The 20,711-nt window shown below is 42.1% G+C and overlaps 1 protein-coding gene across 1 annotated transcript in view; it reads right to left on the bottom strand.

Annotated features, from left to right (window-relative positions):
- Positions 1–11,927: 11,927 nt before the first annotated feature.
- LOC139454007 (uncharacterized) overlaps positions 11,928–20,711 on the bottom strand; it is a 101,788-nt gene continuing 93,004 nt past the window's right edge. The window contains exons 55-57 of the mRNA XM_071235479.1: positions 20,439–20,639; positions 18,080–18,169; positions 11,928–14,005 (exon numbers count right to left, since the gene is read on the bottom strand). Of these exons, the coding sequence (XP_071091580.1) occupies positions 13,898–14,005; positions 18,080–18,169; positions 20,439–20,639 (399 nt within the window). The 3' untranslated portion in view covers positions 11,928–13,897. The remainder of the gene's footprint in view (positions 14,006–18,079; positions 18,170–20,438; positions 20,640–20,711) is intronic.

The following is a 20,711-nucleotide window of genomic DNA, read 5'->3' as shown; positions in this document are numbered from 1 at the left end:
ATGGAGTAAAGTGGTTAAAGTTATGGAGTAAAGTGTTAAAGTTATGGAGTGATGGAGTAAAGTAGTTAAAGTCATGGAGTAAAGTGGTTAAAGTCATGGAGTAAAGTGGTTAAAGTTATGGAGTAAAGTGGTTAAAGTTATGGAGTGATGGATTAAAGTGGTTAAAGTCATGGAGTAAAGTGGTTAAAGTTATGGAGTCATGGAGTAAAGTGGTAAAAGTCATGGTTTAAGAGGTTAAAGTCATGGAATAAAGTGGTTAAAGTCATGGTTTAAAGTGGTTAAAGTCATGGAGTAAAGTGGTTAAAGTTATGGAGTGATGGAGTAAAGTGGTAAAAGTCATGGTTTAAAGTGGGTAAAGTCATGGAGTAAAGTGGTAAAAGTCATGGAGTAAAGTGGGTAAGGACATGGAATAAAGTGGTTAAAGTTATGGAGTCATGGAGTAAAGTGGTTAAAGTCATGGAGTAAAGTGGTAAAAGTCATGGAGTAAAGTGGTTAAAGTCATGGAAAAAAGTGGTTAAAGTCATGGATTAAAGTGGTTAAAGTCATGGAGTAAAGTGTTAAAGTTATGGAGTGATGGAGTAAAGTCGTTAAAGTCATGGTTTAAAGTGGTTAAAGTCATGGAGTAAAGTGGTTAAAGTCATGGAGTAAAGTGGTTAAAGTCATGGAGGAAAGTGGTTAAAGTCATGGAGTAAAGACGTGACGTTTAGTAACAAAAAACATGATAAATGTAACGTATGTTTTCTTTTCAAGTAAAGCTTTTTATATCGGGACCTAACAAATCTGACATTTCACGTATGAAACATCAACTTTCATCAGGTCATTCGATTAGACAAACATGTTATTTGACACGAGAATACAACTCTCGTACATATATTGACTACCACTGTCTATAAACAACACCGGAACACGCTTCAGACCAAGGACTATAAAACGTCAACACCAGAGAATAATCAATCGCGATTATCTGCCGAATGGTCGTAACAGCCAAAATAGTGGTATAAGTTATATATTAATTGATCATTGAAAATCAGTGTTGACACCCGGTGTTCGCGAAGAGGATGTCCTGATCTTGAGGCAACACCCCTCGCTCACACAACTTTCATAAAAAACCGTAAATATTTAACAAATGTGAGACGAGTAATTGGGATAACACTTTCTTATTAAAGTACAGGGACCCCAGTCGTCTAAGGAGCCGCGATTCGCTCTGCAGGGTTGCGTCCCTTGGGCACGCCAGTAACCTATGATTGTGGGTTCGAATCCCGGTTCGCCCCGATTATGTTTCTAGGTTTGTGCTCGTGGGTTTCACCGAAGTGGTAAACGTCTGAGACCTGCATCACTTCGGGCTTTCCTCCCACATTAAGCTGACACGCCGTGATATAACTGGAATACAGTCGTGCCTCGTTTATACGGACACTTGCGTCATTTCACAATTCGTCCGTATAAACGAATTTCCGTATAACTGAAACCAGCTTCTTACTGGAAGAGTTACTTCCCTTCAATTATGCAACTCATGACAGAACAAACAGATACATCCACTCAATCTTTATTCATACACGTTTCAAAAAGTCTGTCATGGAAGTTTGAACTTTAACACATTTTGAGGTTTGAATTTTAAACAATAATACCAAATTGTCCAGATCGCCTGTGTTGTCTTTTAAAATGTCACCCATTGTCGATTTTCCTATGGTATGTCCAAATTCAGTGCCATAATGCTTACTGATGGTTTCTAAACTTGCTGACGGGTGTTTTTCCTTAAACAGACAAATTTCCCTTTTTTCGCGTGCTGTAGCTGCGTGTCGCTTACGTTTCGCTGGTTGACAGGCCATACTTACACAACTTTGACCTCTGACCTCCACTCATTAAAGTACAGATTCTAGTTCTTGTTTTGGGTTGAATCTCATCCGGGATTCGAACCCACACTCCCAGAATAAGGCACTTAATCGCCAGCACACAAAGTCAGCTATCTAACCCACTCAGCAAACGAGGCTTCCACGAAAGTGATTGCCAAGATCACGTACTTTCGAACCCACACTCCCAGAATAAGGCACTTAATCGCCAGCACACAAAGTCAGCTATCTAACCCACTCAGCAAACGAGGCTCCCCCCCCCCCCCCCCATTCGCACGCACACACACACACACACACACACACACACACACACACACACACACACACACCGGCCCAGGCTCCCATGGCCGAAACCTATTAAGTGTTTATTGTCTAAATCCGCACAGGAATACTGCCATACTAAGGCGGCCATTGTTCCACTCCACATCCAGGTTTGATAAAGTCTAGTTAACTTACTCCGTCATCGTGTGACAACTGGCACGTGTGATCTATTCGCGCCGTTGTCCTTCGATCGATAATCAAGATGGATAAGGATTTCCGGTAGGTATACTCAGTCAGGAAGCAATCTGGGAAATGTTTTCAGCGAAAAAACTCGGATATTTGCCATCTATCAAGGTCTTCCTGCGTGAAACAACACTGGGGAAAGTTGTATCAACACAGCCAATTCTCTCCAATGATTAATCTTCTTCGGTATTTAGACCAGTGTTTATATTGTACAGATTGCTAGACATGGATTTATACAGAATTATACAAACCCATCATTTGTTTCTTAATCTATTGAGACCGCCTCCGTGGTCTAGTGGTAGGTCGTCCGCCCTGAGAACGGAAGTATGGCAAGCCGTTTTCACATTTATCATGGAATTACTGATATCTTCAATTGTTTTCAAGATATCTTGAATGGAATTGAAGATATCTTGAATGGAATTGAAGATATCTTGAATGGAATTGAAGAAATCTTAAATACAGATAATAGTAGATATCTGCAATAAAATGTAAGATATTACAAAATGAATTAAGGATATGGTGAAGGTTATTACTGATATTTTAAATTCGATTAATGATATCAAAATATGATTTAAAGATATCAAAAAGTCATGTTTTGTTATGATATCAGTAATTCAGTTCCTGATATTTTGGAAATAAATACAACTGTTGCCATTATTAAAGACTTCCGCTTATTTATAGATATCTTCAAATACTTCCGTCTGTGGGTAATGTTTCTGACCATGGCGGAAAATTTCTTCTTACTTCGGAGACCATGTTTTGAAATTGATCACTGCTGTCATAGGCCATCCCCTCAACTCCTCCGCGAACTGCTTGGCGTGCCGTTGAGACTAGATCCTGCACAAGTGGGGCATGGTTTGCCGCCATTTTGGAACCGGAAGAATTTACGGATATATGTAGCCAGACCGGAAGTATTTGAAGATATCTGTGAATCATTTAGGGGATCGGAATAATTCTTTTGCCGTTCCTTCGTGTGACTTAAATAATATTATAGATATCAACAGTTGATATAAAGATATCTTCAAAATTATTAATGATATCTTGAATTGAATTAAAGATATCTCAAACTGAATTAAAGATATCTGAAACGAATTAATGATATCTGTAATGCATTTGTGGATATGTATAACTTTTTTCAAGACATCTTGAATTTGAATTTAAGATATCTTGAATTTATTTCTAATATGATTATGTATAATAGGGTGGGGTGATGTGCTGCTGCTATGACGGACACCTACCTCATATCTGGACGTCACAGCGTCAAATACAAGCCCTTTCTTCATACCTGGACGTCACACTGTCAAATATAAGCCCTTTCTTCATACCAGGACGTCACTCCGTCAAATACACACCCTTTCTTCATACCTGGACGTCACTCCGTCAAATACACACCCTTTCTTCATACCAGGACGTCACTGCCTCAAATACAAGCCCTTTCTTCATACCTGGACGTCACTCCGTCAAATGCAAGCCCTTTCTTCATATCAGGACGTCACTCCGTCAAATACAAGCCCTTTCTTCATACCAGGACGTCACTGTCTCAAATACAAGCCCTTTCTTCATACCCGGACGTCACTGTCTCAAATACAAACCCTTTCTTCATACCTGGACGTCACTCCGTCAAATACACACCCTTTCCTCATACTTGGACGTCACTCCGTCAAATACAAAGCCTTTCCTCATACCAGGACGTCACTCCGTCAAATACAAGCCCTTTCTTTATACCTGGACGTCACTCCGTCATATACACACCCTTTCTTCATACCCGGACGTCACTTCGTCAAATACAAGCCCTTTCTTCATACCCGGACGTCACTTCGTCAAATACAAGCCCTTTCTTCATATCTGGACGTCACTCCGTCAAATACAAGCCCTTTCTTCATACCAGGACGTCACTCCGTCAAATACAAGCCCTTTCTTCATACCTTGACGTCACTCCGTCAAATACAAGCCCTTTCTTCGTACCAGGACGTCACTCCGTCAAATACAATCCCTTTCTTCATACCCGGACGTCACTCCGTCATATACACACCCTTTCTTCATACCTGGACGTCACTCCGTCAAATACAAACCCTTTCTTCATACCAGGACGTCACTCCGTCAAATACACACCCTTTCTTCATACCAGGACGTCACTCCGTCAAATACAAGCCCTTTCTTCATACCCGGACGTCACTCCGTCATATACACACCCTTTCTTCATACCAGGACGTCACTCCGTCAAATACAAACCCTTTCTTCATACCAGGACGTCACTCCGTCAAATACAAGCCCTTTCTTCATACCAGGACGTCACTCCGTCAAATACACACCCTTTCTTCATACCCGGACGTCACTCCGTCAAATACAAGCCCTTTCTTTATACCTGGACGTCACTGCGTCAAAAACAAGCCCTTTCTTCATACCATGACGTCACTCCGTCAAATCCAAGCCCTTTCTTCATACCCGGACGTCACTCCGTCAAATACAAACCCTTTCTTCATACCAGGACGTCACTCCGTCATATACACACCCCTTCTTTATACCAGGACGTCACACCGTCAAATACAAGCCCTTTCTTCATACCTGGACGTCACTTCGTCAAATACAAACCCTTTCCTCATGCCCGGACATCACTCCGTCAAATACAAGCCCTTTCTTCATACCCGGACGTCACTGCCTCAAATACTAGCCCTTTCTTCATACCAGGACGTCACTCCGTCAAATACAAGCCCTTTCTTCATACCCGGACGTCACTCCGTCAAATGCACACCCTTTCCTCATACCTGGACGTCACTGCCTCAAATACAAGCCCTTCCCTCGTACTCGGACGCCACTGCCTCAAATACAAGCCCTTCCCTCATACCCGGGCGTCACTGCCTCAAATACAAGCCCTTTCCTCATACCCGGGCGTCACTGCCTCAAATACAAGCCCTTCCCTCATACCCGGGCGACACTGCCTCAAATACAAGCCCTTTCCTCATACCCGGGCGTCACTGCCTCAAATAAAAGCCCTTCCCTCATACCCGGGCGTCACTGCCTCAAATACAAGCCCTTTCCTCATACCCGGGCGTCACTGCCTCAAATACAAGCCCTTCCCTCATACCCGGGCGTCACTGCCTCAAATACAAGCCCTTCCCTCGTACTCGGACGCCACTGCCTCAAATACAAGCCCTTTCCTCATACCCGGGCGTCACTGCCTCAAATACAAGCCCTTCCCTCATACCCGGGCGACACTGCCTCAAATACAAGCCCTTTCCTCATACCCGGGCGACACTGCCTCAAATACAAGCCCTTTCCTCGTACTCGGACGTCACTCCGTCAAATACAAACTCTTTCCTCATAACCGCTAGCAATTGAACACACCACTATGGAAGAAACAGGCTTTGAACTTTGGTCGAATTTATCCACCCAATAAAACAACCCTAACTTGATAGACCAGAAAACGGGACCCCAGAAAACTACAGACTACGGCCAGGCTATCACCAGTACGGTGATGAGCAGCGTTAAGTGACACAGTGCAAGCCATTAAGCCTTGTTCATGAGTCGTAATGGCCCGCTTACATCGTCAGTACAATGATTAACGAAACAGTGGCGTATCAATGGAGTGTTGCTGATCATATAGTGCTTTTTGTAATAAACTGTTTATACAGTGGAATTGAACATGCATTAGTGACTAAACTGCACTTCGTTATCTGGCAATGGATGTACGTCATGGTTCTTTGTTTGTCAATATTCATGTTGGTTGAAGTCAATATTTTGCTGTCTACCCCTCAGCTTTAATCAAGCAGGACACAGGAGTGGCTCAGTCGATATGAACCAGCGAGCATTATTGATAAATGATTACCATTTTATATCAACATGTATAAATGATACAATATGTAATCGGAATATACCGAACGTGTGTTTCATTAGCTGATAGTGATGAATATGACGGCCATTATTGGATGACTAAACTGTGCGAAACATCCAGCAGGTGCCATTCACGAACATACAATGCCATTTAGAATATGGTCAAATGTAACAAATGTTATATTTGGGATAATACTTTTTTAGAAAAGTAAGGATTCTCGTACTTTTTTGGGTTGAGTCCCGTCCGGGATTCGAACCCACACTTGCATGATATAAAAAGTGAAGATGAAATAAATGTAAGAATAAATGGCTAAACAAATAACCAAATGCTGTCACTTTACCTTGTACAAGTGTTTTGTGTATGTTAAGTGGAATGGACTATACCCCGCATGCTATTGTTTAGGTGTTATCCCATCTACCCATCATCTAACTAGAGAACAATAGGTACCGGGCAACTCTCAAGTACTTATTCCGTATTCCGTACTTCTTATTCCGTTTTCCGTACTTCTTATTCCGTATTCCGTTCTTCTTATTCCGTATTCCGTTCTTCTTATTCCGTATTCCGTACTTCTTATTTTCCGTATTTCGTACTTCTTATTCCGTACTTCAAATTCCGTATTCCGTTCTTCTTATTCCGTATTCCGTACTTCTTATTTTCCGTATTCCGTTCTTCTTATTCCGTATTTCGTACTTCTTATTCCGTATTCCGTTCTTCTTATTCCGTATTTCGTACTTCTTATTCCGTATTCCGTTCTTCTTATTCCTTATTCCGTTCTTCTTATTCCGTTCTTCTTATTCCGTATTCCGTACTTCTTATTCCGTTCTTCTTATTCCGTATTCCGTACTTCTTATTCCGTATTCCATACTTCTTATTCCGTATTCCGTACTTCTTTTTCAGATGACGTTTTGGGCCTTGTTATTTGCCCTCATGGACGTATGAATAATATGCAATAATTATAATAAGTCAATATCTTTGCATCTTCTAGGTATCTATCATCACGTCTTTTAGTCTGATACGATACCTCTCTGCGGGAGGATCTGACAAACTTCCCGTAAGAGGTCGCGTTGAGAGAACTTTCTCTCAACATCAGCGTCGATGATTCTTTAATCTCAACACGAGAGTGCAGCACATCATATTTTTGTGTTTAGAAAACGTAAACGGGAAGTTCCGAAGGGAAGATAACAAAGGCCGTGCTATAACATTGTTGAGGATATGTTGTCGTTTCTGAGCGCCATGGCATCTACACTGAAAGGGTGTACTATCGAGTTGTGTTCTGTGTGGGCAAAAAGGGAAAAAGAAGGGAAAAAAACCCTGAAAGCTGATTGGTTAAACAAATTTTACGCACTCTTCATAAAGATTGGACTGTCAAAGTTTGCTTTAGGTTCCCCTGACACGACCTCCTCTGAATTGTTTGTCAGATCTTTGCGCAGAGAAGTATGGTATTGGAGGTAACGACCTCATTTTAACGAAAAATTGGAAGGTTGGTATCAATGCCTGACACTGATGTCACGATGCGGTTGATGGATAACAATCTGGTCATGGTGCTGTAAATAGTTAACAGTATGTTTATGATGTGGTAACAAAGTTGTCACGATGCGGTCAACGGTTTACAATAATTTTGAATTGTCTGCTGAAATGTCGCTACTGCAGACATCCCGCTGTCTGATTGTTTTCATGACATGTTTTCATGAATATAAAAAGTGATGCTGGCATCACCGGCCCGTTGATAAAATTTCGTGCTTACCATCGACTGATTGCTCGAATTTAGCATTATTCCAGCAATATCAGGACGGGGGACCCCAGAAACATGCTTCACACATTGTACCCATGTTGGGAATAGAAACCGGGTCTTAGGCGTGACGAGCGAACGCGTTAACCACAAGGCCACCCACCACCCCTCTTAATTGAATAACGTTAACCAACAATCAGTGCTTCTTGTAATTTTCTGATATTTTCTTCTGTAATAGAAGAGCGAAAGGTGCAATGCTTCTCTTTATAAGTACATCTGAGAAGTTCAGTGTTTTTTTAAATAATTATGTACCTACTAGCTTCTTGGCACACAAAGACGTCAAACTCGGCGATGTACGGGTCAGATGTATGACGTAGACACTCTTTGAACTTATTCAATGGGTGTTTCTTTGAAGACTCATTATACTTGTAGCAAGACAACATGTCTTAGATTGCAACACAGGGCACTGTAATTGTCGCCATGTTCATGCAAGTCCGGCGCTGGCTTTGATGCGTTGCAGCGTCATTATGGAAACGTCAAGTTTTCAAGTTTTGTAATTGACGGAAGGCTTTCGCAAAGAGTGTTTGAACAAACGCGCCCGTGCCGTGGTGCAGGTAAATCAGCATTGTTGTATTGTCGGATAAGCCATTAATGTACACAGATGTTACAAACACAAGTCCTTTGCATACGCTCTTAGGTCACATAAACAATCTACCTCAGGATGTAGAAGCCACGCGAAACAAGAGACGTTATTTTACCATGCAGCAGCACCATAATTACAAACTGTTATTTTCGATTAAGTTGTTTGAAGTCATCTGCTAATCAATATCGTGAATTAGAAGGATAAATACGTTTACTGAATAATAAACACCGAGGGTCATCAACGTTTGGCTCTGGTGTAAGATGAGTATCTACCCAATTATATGGAATACTACAAGGGACATTGTCGCATTGTCGCCCTTCCAAAAACAAGCAAAAAGTGTCAAAATTAGCAAAAGCGCGACATTGCGACAATGCCACAACACGACATTTTGGCCATTTGTCGCATTGTCGCGCTTTGAGTAATCTTTTTTATTTTACCAAAGCGCGACAACGCGACATTTGTCAAGGTCAAAATATGTCGCGTTGTCGCATTGTCGCCCCATAAAAAATGTGTAAAAAAGGCATTAAATGCCCTATATATACCCTATATGTAATACTTCTTTACGGAGGTGTATTAAGCTTTGGATAAGGGTTATACATATGCCCAGCAATAGATATACTCACTCACTCTGTCAAGGATGTGTTGTACAGTTTCCGTTTTGTTTGAATCTTCCAGGAAGTGGACAGTGTTCTGATGGATTTTAAACAAAATGAATGAGTGAGTGAGTGAGTTGGGTTTAATGCCGCTTTTAACATTATTCCAGTTATATCACTGCGTGTCAGCTTAATGTGGTAGGAAAGCCCAAAGTGATGCAGTTCTCAGACGTTTACCACTTTGGTGAAACCCACCAGCACGGGTATGGTGCTGACAAACCTAGAAACATAATCGGGTCGAACCGGGATTCGAACCCACAATCATATGTTCTGGCGTGTCCAAGGGACGCAACTCTGCACAGTGAATTGCGGCTCCTTAGACGACCGGGCCACCCGTGTCCCCTTAAAACAAAGAGTTAGCGATATGTTACCTCAAGAGTGGTTATGTTGTCTACAATCTAGTAGTAGCTATGATTTTTACTCGGCATTTAGTTAGAACCTGAGTTCTATGGCATAGATCGTTCATATGAGTTATGTCGTCGCGAGTTGACAAAATTCCGTACAGGTGTGTCCAAATTAAATGTGGAACAAGGAATATATGCCGGTGTAAATAAGATTCAGCGCTTATGTGCCAAATGTAATTTACATTTACTAGAGGATGCGTTTCATCTCTAAGGTATAAAGTATATCGCACAATGTTCTATACAGTCCTTTGTAAAATTCCGCAGACGATTTCGCACCGTCTGGTCATGTACTCTTACACCAGTTGCCTGATGCAATCGTTCTGACTAATCTGTCCTGGGCTGGAGTTGTTGCCCTTGGGCGTCCAGATTAGGGTGACCCGTGAAGATCCGGGGTAGAATAGGTCTTCAGCAACCCATGCCTGCCGTAAACAGCGACTATGCTTGTCGTAAAAGGCGACTAACGGGGTCGAGTGGTCAGGCTCGCTGACTTGGTTGATGCATGTCATCTGTCCCAATTGCGTGGATCGATGCTCACGATGTCAATCACTGGATTGTCTGGTCCAGACTCAATTATTTACAGACCGCTGTCATAAAGGTTGAATATTGCTGAGTGCGGCGTTAAATAACAAACCAACCAACCAAACAGAGTGGGGTCGATCATTTGTCGTGTTTGTTGGCATCATGGATCAGGCCCACAATCTGCTGTTGACAGATTGAGAAATATGCAGTGTTTGGGTAACAATGTTCTGACGTGTGCCCACCTGCAACATGCCCATGTCACGTAAAGGTTCAGCACGTTGTAAACGTCACATGATCGATGCTGTTGCTTAGTTAATGATTAAATGGGTTGAATCAAGTGTCTTAAGCATTTGGTTCCAAGAAAACAATATGCGTAAGCTCACACCCGAGTGAGTATGGTTTTCACATCGCTTTTAGCAATACTCTAGCAATATCACGACTGGGACACCAGAAATGGGCTTCAAACTCAGGTCTTTGGCGTGACAAGCGATAACCACTAGGCTACCCAACCGCCCCCACAACCGAGTGACAATGGTCACTTGCACATGATGTCTGAGGTCATGTGCTTCATCACTGTTGTAAGGTCATGTTTGGGGGCTTTATTTCTTCGGAAATGTTGTTGACAAATAAATCACTTTCATTGACATTGGTGTATCTTCCTGTAGTTTCATCTCAAAACAAAATATCCCGTACATTTTTTGCATAGTTTATTATGGTCTGTCCGTTGCGAATTCAACTCAATGCCTTTTATGGGCGCAAATCACTTTTGGGAGCTGTGACCGATGGCAGGGATTGTACAGAGAGCTCCCCCGAATGACCGTTGCTGTGAGGAGCTTCGGATCTGAGCAACTAAGGGATGCAACTCTGCACATTGTTTCCACCTATTAATCTGTTGGGCCATCTGGACCTGCCCTCCATATGACACTCCAGAGGAACAGCATAATAATATCATGGTGACTTCCAGCTATCACCTGGGGCGGTCGGGTAGCCTAGTGGTTAAAGCGTTCGCTCATCACGCCGAAGACCCGGGTTCGATTCCGACATGGGTACAATGTGTGAAGCCCATTTCTGGTGTCCCCCGCCGTGATATTGCTGGAATATTGGTAAAAGCAGCGTAAAACCATACTCACTCACTCACTCACTCTAGCTATCACAACCCTTTCAAATCACACAGGAGCTGTACAGGCTCAAACCAAACCACCATTTTCCGCATTCAAACACAAAACAACAATATCAACATTTAAGTTTTTATTGTATAGTATATATAATAATGGCAATATCACAGTGCAGATTCACTCACGACAGACCACGGACATCCTAGCATCCGTATGTACATGCATGAGCTATGTCGGACAGCCACCGTCGTCCGCTACAAGGACTAGTCTACCAGACACTGGTACAAGAGCCCAGCACTGTCAGCAGTACGATACATCACAACAGCTGGCTGATATCACATAGAATGGAATGGTAGATGCCAACATAAATACTTTGTACTTGGATCAGGACAAAATCAACACTGAATTCCACTCCCTTCTAAAACTAGTGGCAAAGAAGGCATCAGATCCAGCTTGAGAGCACATCTTAGTTTAATATTCCTTGTCTGACATTATTTCATTACACATTAAGAGCACACTTCCAAAAGGAAAGTCTAAGAAATGACAAGATTAAAGCATGATTGTGTAGAAGTTAAAACCAAAAGTGACTGAGGACATCAACAAACTAACAAATCACAGACGAAGCAGCATTTAATTCATTGTCCTCAGATGATCTAAAATGGCTGTCAGCTGTCCCAAACCTTCAATCAAGTCTCTCCTTGTAAGGTAAAACTGAAAACTTTCTGGATTCTCTGTTATATCACATACTTCCTTCTTACACCAACGAGTTATCCCAACTTGCCACTTCTGAGTCAAAACCTCAACGCATAGCCACCTCACACAGAACAGTATCTCACAAAAGAGACACTGTGTCACATGGCTGCTCTCATGACATGGATATGTTCAAACTTTGCTGAAGGACCATCTTTCAAGGTTTTTGCAATGAAGTAGTGAACTGAGGTACCATCTTTCAAGGTTTTTGCAATGAGGTGGTGAACTGAGGTACCATCTTTCAAGGTTTTTGCAATGAAGTGGTGAACTGAGGTACCATCTTTCAAGGCTTTTGCAATGAAGTAGTGAACTGAGATACCATCTTTCAAGGATTTTGCTATGAAGCGGTGAATTGAGGTTCAATCTTTCAAGGTTTTTCTTTAGAAGTGGTGAGTTGAGATTACTGTTATCAGAGTAAAGTGTACCACTTATTCCCATGGTCAACTGATTACAAGTTATAGTAACACAGTAACATTTCCCAATTACTGACTGGCAGTGAATCAAGTTCTTCTCCTCCAGTGTAGCGTACCTGGCACCAGTCCTGCTAATCCAGCAGCAGCACTGCAGCAGTCATCTCTCCTGCTTCAGCCCTTACTGAACACTTCAGCCCTTACTGAACACTTCAGCAAGAGCTGGTGAAAGAGGACTGCATGGCCCGCTGCTGGGCACTACAATACTGAAGGGTCCTCCAATATAAATAACACAGATGAATATACAGCAGAGTCTCTATACACAACTAGCATACAACATTCTAGTAGAACATCATTCAAGTCCCATATGAACACATACATCTTGCTATCCTAGCACACATCCAGACTTAGCTGGCATAAGGAACTGGGTTTATTATTATTAGTGTTTCTGTTTTTCAACATTTTACTTAATGTAAAATTAAAATAGAAAGTATTTTCATTCCTGCCAACAATGAAAATATTTCTGAGAAAGAAAAGACGACAGTACCAAGATTAAATCCATTTGAAACAATGGAGTGTCTTCTTCATAAATGTTGTTTATTCTGAAAATAGTTAGGGAAAGATGGCTTTCCTAGTTTGGTTCCTCTTCATAACTGTCAGACTTTCCGGAGGACTCTAAGGTTATTCCTCCTCAACAAGCCAAAACAGAAATGTTGCCCCATTTGAATGAATTCAGTTTTCCTTCTAATAGTAATGCGAGTCATCTAAAGCAGTAGATGTACTCATTCAAAAGGAAGAACACTTTGTCTATGTGCATGGATGGTAGACAAGCCTGGAGAACATCCCAGGATCAACTGATACGTGTCTGTGGGCATAGCACTGGATTAAAACAAGATACCTAACTTCTTGAAAATAGTCGAAACTTCGAAAGATGACACAAGATGCATTTGTTCATATGAGACACATGGTCATAACCATACTACAGTCACCAATATGAAAATAAATAAATATACACATTTCTACACTTAGCTAGAGAGGTTTCTACTGACATAGATAATGGCTTTGGTATGGTGCACAATAACACGTGTCATACAACCAATACAAGCCATACATAGCCATAGGAAGTCTCTAAGGCCAAAAAACAGACAGAAAATGGCCCAAATCTTTCCCCTCAAATTTTCAGTCCTTGATTATGGCTGTGCATAGAATGAGGATTCAACTTGAACATCCTTCAAGAATAATAATACTTAGAAACATATTCTATACAATGCTATATACATTGGGTTGAATGAAAATAATACATTTATATGATGATATGCTCCGGTATTACATTATGTAAGCATGTAACCATGACAACTTGGCATGGGTTACCATAGTTACACAGGTCAGCATGAAGTCTTGTAAAACAACACTGGTCCACTGCTTCTGCTTGGACAGGCCAACTGATGGACGGATGGATGGACGGACAGACATGACCAGATGGGTGATGGCTCATCGAGGTTTGGGTGAGCGGGCGAGACTGTGTTTCTCCACCTGGCAGGTGAGGTCGCGGACTTTGTCTGACCAGTACTCGCTGCTCTCCTGGAGCTGGATGGACAACTGGAGTGAAAACAGAGGTCAGTCAGTATAACAGAGGTCAGTATGTATGAAAGAAGTCTCTCAGTAAACAGAGATCAATCAGTACAACAGTGAGTGAGTGTAACAGAGGTCAGTATGTATGAAGGAGGTCTGTCAGTACAGCACAGGTCAGTCAGTACAACGGAGGTCAGTTAGTATAACAGAGGTTAGTCAGTACAACAGAGGTCATCCTGACACTCCTTTCACACAGGCAACATAATAGAGTGTGCTTAATCCCACCTTAAACACTCTCAACCCTCACATGAACTGCAGGTCAGTCAGATTTATTTTGTCATGTTATATATGATCATTTAGAAAATTTGAAAATGAACAACCCATATACTGATGGAACAAATAAGGGAACATAACGATGTAACAAAGGAAGATACTACTACTACTCCACGAACTCGGCCACTCGGTCCCGCAGCTGGTGCTTCTGGCCACGATACAAGTAGTGAGTCACACAGTCCCTTCTATCTGGCAAACATGATACTTTTAATGCAAGTTTATTCAACTATTAAAAGAGAGTGTTTTCCAAGGTAACTAGCACAGTGGTCACACTGATATTTCATTGTATCATTTCCAGTTTCAATCCCAATACAGTAAAGTTACTAATGAACAAAGTCTAAATTAATTCCACTTTTCATATGTCAGTCTCCCAGAATTCTACATATGATTCTACGCTATATTCCAGGTTTCTGTTTGAAATGGAGGTGAAATATATTGAAACGGAGAGGCTGAACTAGTATACACATTGGTTACACTCTGCAAGAAAGCATCAAGCCACAATATTCACCAGCTGATCATGCAAAAACCACCACAGGACAGAAAAGCAGGGAGTGAGAACAGTTGAAGCATTTCCTGTGAGAGGGACAGCTCCAGGATCACAGAAGCCATGACACTACCTACACACATCATACAACTTGATTTCAACCTGTTTTGAAACAAATTGTCTACACACTAGCTTTAGTCTCAATGTTAAAGTTTTAAAAGAAATGACGGGATAGTAGGTTGGTAGGTTGGTTAGTCATGGACAAAAAATTAATTGAAAGACTACAACTAGTCTGTTAGCCTGTGATTACTGAGGGACTAATTGTTTTGGCCTAAATATAATTTTGTTTCATAAACTACTGGTCTGAAATAAGCAGTCAAACTGAAGGCAAATGAAGATCCGGGGTAGAATAAGTCTTCAGCAACCCATGCTTGTCGTAAGAGGCGACTAACGGGATCAGCCAAGTCAACAAGCCTCATCACACAATCAGCCAAGTCAACAAGCCTCATCACACAATCAGCCAAGTCAACAAGCCTCACCACACAATCAGCCAAGTCAACAAGCCTCATCACACAATCAGCCAAGTCAACAAGCCTCATCACACAATCAGCCAAGTCAACAAGCCTCACCACACAATCAGCCAAGTCAACAAGCCTCACCACACAATCAGCCAAGTCAACAAGCCTCATCACACAATCAGCCAAGTCAACAAGCCTCATCACACAATCAGCCAAGTCAACAAGCCTCACCACACAATCAGCCACGTCAACAAGCCTCACCACACAATCAGCCAAGTCAACAAGCCTCACCACACAATCAGCCAAGTCAACAAGCCTCACCACACAATCAGCCAAGTCAACAAGCCTCACCACACTATCAGCCAAGTCAACAAGCCTCACCACACAATCAGCCAAGTCAACAAGCCTCACCACACAATCAGCCAAGTCAACAAGCCTCACCACACAATCAGCCAAGTCACTAAGACTGACCACCAAACATCTAGTCGGCAAGCATCAGTGACCAGAGACGTATTCAGAGCTGGACTCCTCACAAGGTCAAGCACACAGCAATATGCCTGGGCCAAATCTGTTACATGGTTAGACTATACGACAAGATAGAAGTTACACCTTCTAAAACAGATGACAACCTTCCTTCATTCTGGAGAGTACAGCACCAGTGTACTACAGGAGTGGGAGCTTCTATGTAAGTCAAGTCGGCCTTAATAATCAAACATACTGGATGAGCTACATTCAACCAAGAGTGAGTGAGTGAGTTAGGTTTAACGCCGCTTTGAACAGTATTCCAGTTGTATCGAGGCATATCAGCCAAATTTTGGAGGAAAGCCCAAAGTGATCCAGGTCTCAGACGTTTACCACTTCGGTGAAACCCATGAGCACGGGTATGGTGCTGACAAACCTAGAAACATAATCGTGGATGATGATGGGACAAGGGGGAGAAGGTGCTGCAGTCCCATCAACAGAAGACTTGATGCATGCAGTAAAATCTAGGAGACAGCCTTTTTTGCCTTCTTCTTGTATAGAACAATGCAGACATTTTAGTGTAGTTTTTACTTCAGGAGCATGACCTCTTCCATAAACAGTTATATATGATATCAGTCTGTGACTTTAGCCACTAGTCTGTAGCATGGGCCTAGCTTAATTTATTATGGTCAGGTAAGATCTACCAGTTATTGTCCAAATGTTCAGATTACAGCCTACTGACATACCGTATTTGACGTAATGAGCGCCCCGCTCTAATAAGCGCCCATATTTGCTAATATATTGAATAGCTAGTGCACAATCCCAATTAGCACCCCTTCCGATTGATCAATGTACACAAGATTTATCTATTCGTGTATAATACGCACTCGTGTGGTATATGCACCCTTAATTATGGGCAATTAATTTCTGGAAAAAATATCTGTCATGTATAATACGCACAGACTTTTCTTTTGTATCATTTCAGGCTGTTAGCATAAACCATGAAATTTACGATCTTTCAACTCTGTTTTTTTTTCTCTCCTGAAAATTATATTCTAATAAGGGCCCCCTATTTCTAATTTAGAGAGCGCCCTGGGCGCTTATTACGTCAAATACGGTATTCAGGTTCCACTCCACCAAATCAGAATCAGTTGTTCGGCCAGCTGCCTTCGTAGAAAGTGCAGTGAGAAACTGCAGCTGTGATTGGATGATATTGTGTAACATTTATGTTTTTCAAATATACATCCATCCAGTAATTAAAACAGACCATGTTTTTCTGTATTTAGTCTTTGTTTTCTTTAAAATTATTACTTATACTCAGTGTGTCCACAGATAGTTTCAGGTAAGTGGCATTTAAATTGGTACTGGGGTTGGTGTGTTTAGCTTCGAGCTGGTAAACAATACCAATATTTTATTGCAGCTTTAAGGCCAGGCTATGCATACATGGATTGGCTGTTGAATCCCTAAATATATCTTTTTTAAAACATAACATTACCACAGAAGTTTATGGGAAAACATTTGGTGGTGTGTAACCTCCAGGTGAGTTAAAGGCACAGACAGGGAAAGGTCGACATTAGTGCGAGTAGCACATAACATGAGTAATAGCTGTTAGTGAAGTACAGGCGATGTCCGACAGAGGAATGGCGTTTTAGTTGACAGCATTCACACCATGCCACCCCACAACACCACAACACAACAACACAACAGACAACACAACAGACAGACAGACATTGCACTAACCTAGACATTATTTCCCTGATGGGCTATGTTTCTGTGCAGAAAACAAATCAAACAACATGTTAATATCTAGTTGAAAAAATCATGTTAAGTGACAATGTTATTCTTATAACAAAAATTGTACTTATTTCTCTAGAAAACACCAGTGTACAATTAAAAGTGAACAACAAACAACATGACCATAGAAATATAGCCATATTTTACAGGAACATAAATAATTTTTCAAAATAGAAGTATATAATTTAGAAGCATTGGTTACATTACACACCTTTAAGCATACATCTAACATCTGCACTGAGGTAAACAAGAAGCAAGCTGGTTATCACACAGGAGTACTTGGGAGGCCATTAATACAATATGACAGCTTGCAGGCTCAACAAACACGTATATACAATGAAAATAATCATATACTGATTAATAATATTTATAATAATACTGCTACTTCTAAATTTCCAAACTCCAAATTACAAACTAGCAACTTCTCATGAAGCCATCTAGCAATGGACCTGATGGCGATCTATAATAGATGTTAATGTGACAAGGTGTGAACTAGGGAGTTGGACCTACCTCGCCCACTCTCTGTATCCAGTAGGCCTTGTCCAAACTGTGGGGGTCGGCCCCCATCTCGTCTGCTGCACGACTCAGCGCTGCCTGGGTCTGCAAAGGTTTAACAATGTGCTTAATAGGACTGGGACGAGTCCAAATTCAATATCTGGGTACCCATCACCTTATTACCCGACCCTACCCGGTTACCCACGGTAGGTCTCAAGAAATAGGTACAAAATGTCCGATTGGGTATTTTTTTACCATAGCCCTGGCAAAACGTATGTCTCAAATAATCCAGTCATGCAAACACTGAAGTGTCTTTATTCAACCATATGAAAAGTCAGAAGGAATGTGTGCATGATCAGAAAGAAATGCGAACATTAGTGACGTGTAGTGTAACCATTAGAATTCCAGATAATTTTTGTCATTAAACAATATATCACATGACTAATCAGGGATCCGGGTAGTCCTGTGGTAACCCGGGTCCTACTCAGTACCCACCCGACCTGGGTACCCAAGTTACCCGTCCCACCCATAGTGCTTAGTCAGCGATATTACAGTCATACCACAGCAGCTTGAAATTTTTCTAGTCTTGATAAAAGGAATGGTTGACGGTGGGAGCGGATATCTACACTATTAAGTTACCATAACAACCAGACAGGACACATATAGATACCATTCACATGTGATACCATATCTCAGCAGCTGGAAAGTAATCAAGTCTTGATCAAATATAGCAGCATTTGATTCAGGCTAACATAGAACAGACATTATGTCTTATTTAGTACAATGGGCAAGAGGGTAGCCTGGTGGTTAAAGTGTTCGCTTGTCACGTCCAAGTGAGTGAGTTGGGTTTAACGCCGCTTTTAACTGTATTCCAGTTATATCACGGCGTGTCAGCTTAATGTGGGAGGAAAGCCCGAAGCGATGCAGGTCTCAGACGTTTACCACTTCTGTGAAACCCACGTGCACGGGTATGGTGCTGACAAACCTAGAAACATAATTTGGGCGAACCGGGATTCCAAACCACAGTCATAGGTTTCTGGCGTGCCCAAGGGATGCAACTCTGCACAGCAGATCGCGGTGCCTTAGACGACTGGGCCACCTGTGCCCCCCTTGTCACGTCAAAGACCTGGGTTTGATTCCCCACATGGTTACAATGTGTGAAGCCCATTTCTGGTGTCACCCGCCATGATATTGCTGGAATATTGATAAAAGTGGCGTAAAACCATACTCACTCACTTTTTGGTACAACTGTATGTGAAGCAATGACAGAGTGAGACAATGATTCAAATGGTACCATTGTCATGCAACCCATTATACAAAATAATACCATTATTCCTAGCAATCGTTTTTAATGGTTCCACAGTCATGCAAGCCATTTTACAGAAAGGTACCCTTATTCCAGCATATTCCCCCTCATATATGAAGTATTAATGAAAAAACACACAATGAGTTTCAAGTGACAAGTGACAAGCTCTGGTTGAAGGTTAATCAGAGATCAGAGAGTTGGACAGCGTTCACATAGGTTAGGGAGTTCCCTCTAGCAGCCTAGTGTTACCATAGCAACAACTCCCTCTCTACCTGTCTGTCCTCCCAGTCCCGTTCTGCTGGGGACACATGGATTCCGTCTGTGAGTCTCTCCTGAAATACATAGCTGTTACATGTACCCCGGCCCCTCTATTTACTCGCACAGAACTGACATAGGCTTGATGTACACCCGACATTGGCCAGAAATAGGCCTGACACAGACCCAACACAGGACGGACATAGGCCTGACATAAGCCCAACATAAGCCTGACATAGGCCCAACATAAGTCTGACATAGGCTCAACATAAGCCTGACATTGGCCTAACATAAGTCTTGTATAGGCCCAACATAAGCCTGACATAGGCCCAACATGAGCCTGACATAGGCCCAACATGAGCCTGTCAAAGGCCCTCATAAGCCTGTCATAGGCCCATCATAAGCCTGACATAGGCCCATCATAAGCCTGAAATAGGCTCAACATAAGCCTGACATAGGCCCTCATGAGCCTGTCATAGATCAATCATAAGCCTGACATAGGCTCAACATAAGCCTGATATAGACGTAACATTAACCGGACATAGGCCCCAAAATAATGTGACCTAGGTCCAACATTTGAGATTGTTTGGCTACTACTTGAGTTCTGTGATAGTCTGATAATCCATTCTCAAAAAGGTTTGGCTGTCAGTTCATCATGGTCACACTTATCACAAAACCTGTCAGGAAGACGCAGTAGGAACATACATCATGACACAAGCATGACTCCCTGAAATCCTACCCCAACAATTAAAGGTACTTCTTCCCATGTAGCAGTATTCAAGGACTAGCAGCTGATCCCTGTAAGGTACTCACCGCCTTCTCGATGTCGCTGCCGCGGTACAGCAGGCCTTGCTCTCCAATCATCCGCTGATGCATCTTGGTGTCGTTGTGTGACTTGATGCTGCTCAGCATCTGCTCCTTGCTCTCCACCTGCAGCTCCAGGGTCTGCCTCGTCGCCACCTCGCGGTCCAGCTCACCACGCAGTCGCACATTCTCCTTCTGGACCGCACTCAACTGTAGGCAAGGAGGATGTGTTTTCAACAGTTAGTGTGTTTGTTGTTTAACGCTGCTCTTAACAATATTCTA

This window comes from Haliotis cracherodii, unplaced genomic scaffold (genome assembly GCF_022045235.1).
Source record: "Haliotis cracherodii isolate W230 unplaced genomic scaffold, xgHalCrac1.p SCAF_10, whole genome shotgun sequence".
Classification (NCBI taxonomy): Eukaryota; Metazoa; Mollusca; class Gastropoda; order Lepetellida; family Haliotidae; genus Haliotis; species Haliotis cracherodii.
The sequence above is the reverse complement of the archived record's forward strand: the minus strand, read 5'-3'. Positions and strand labels throughout refer to the sequence as shown.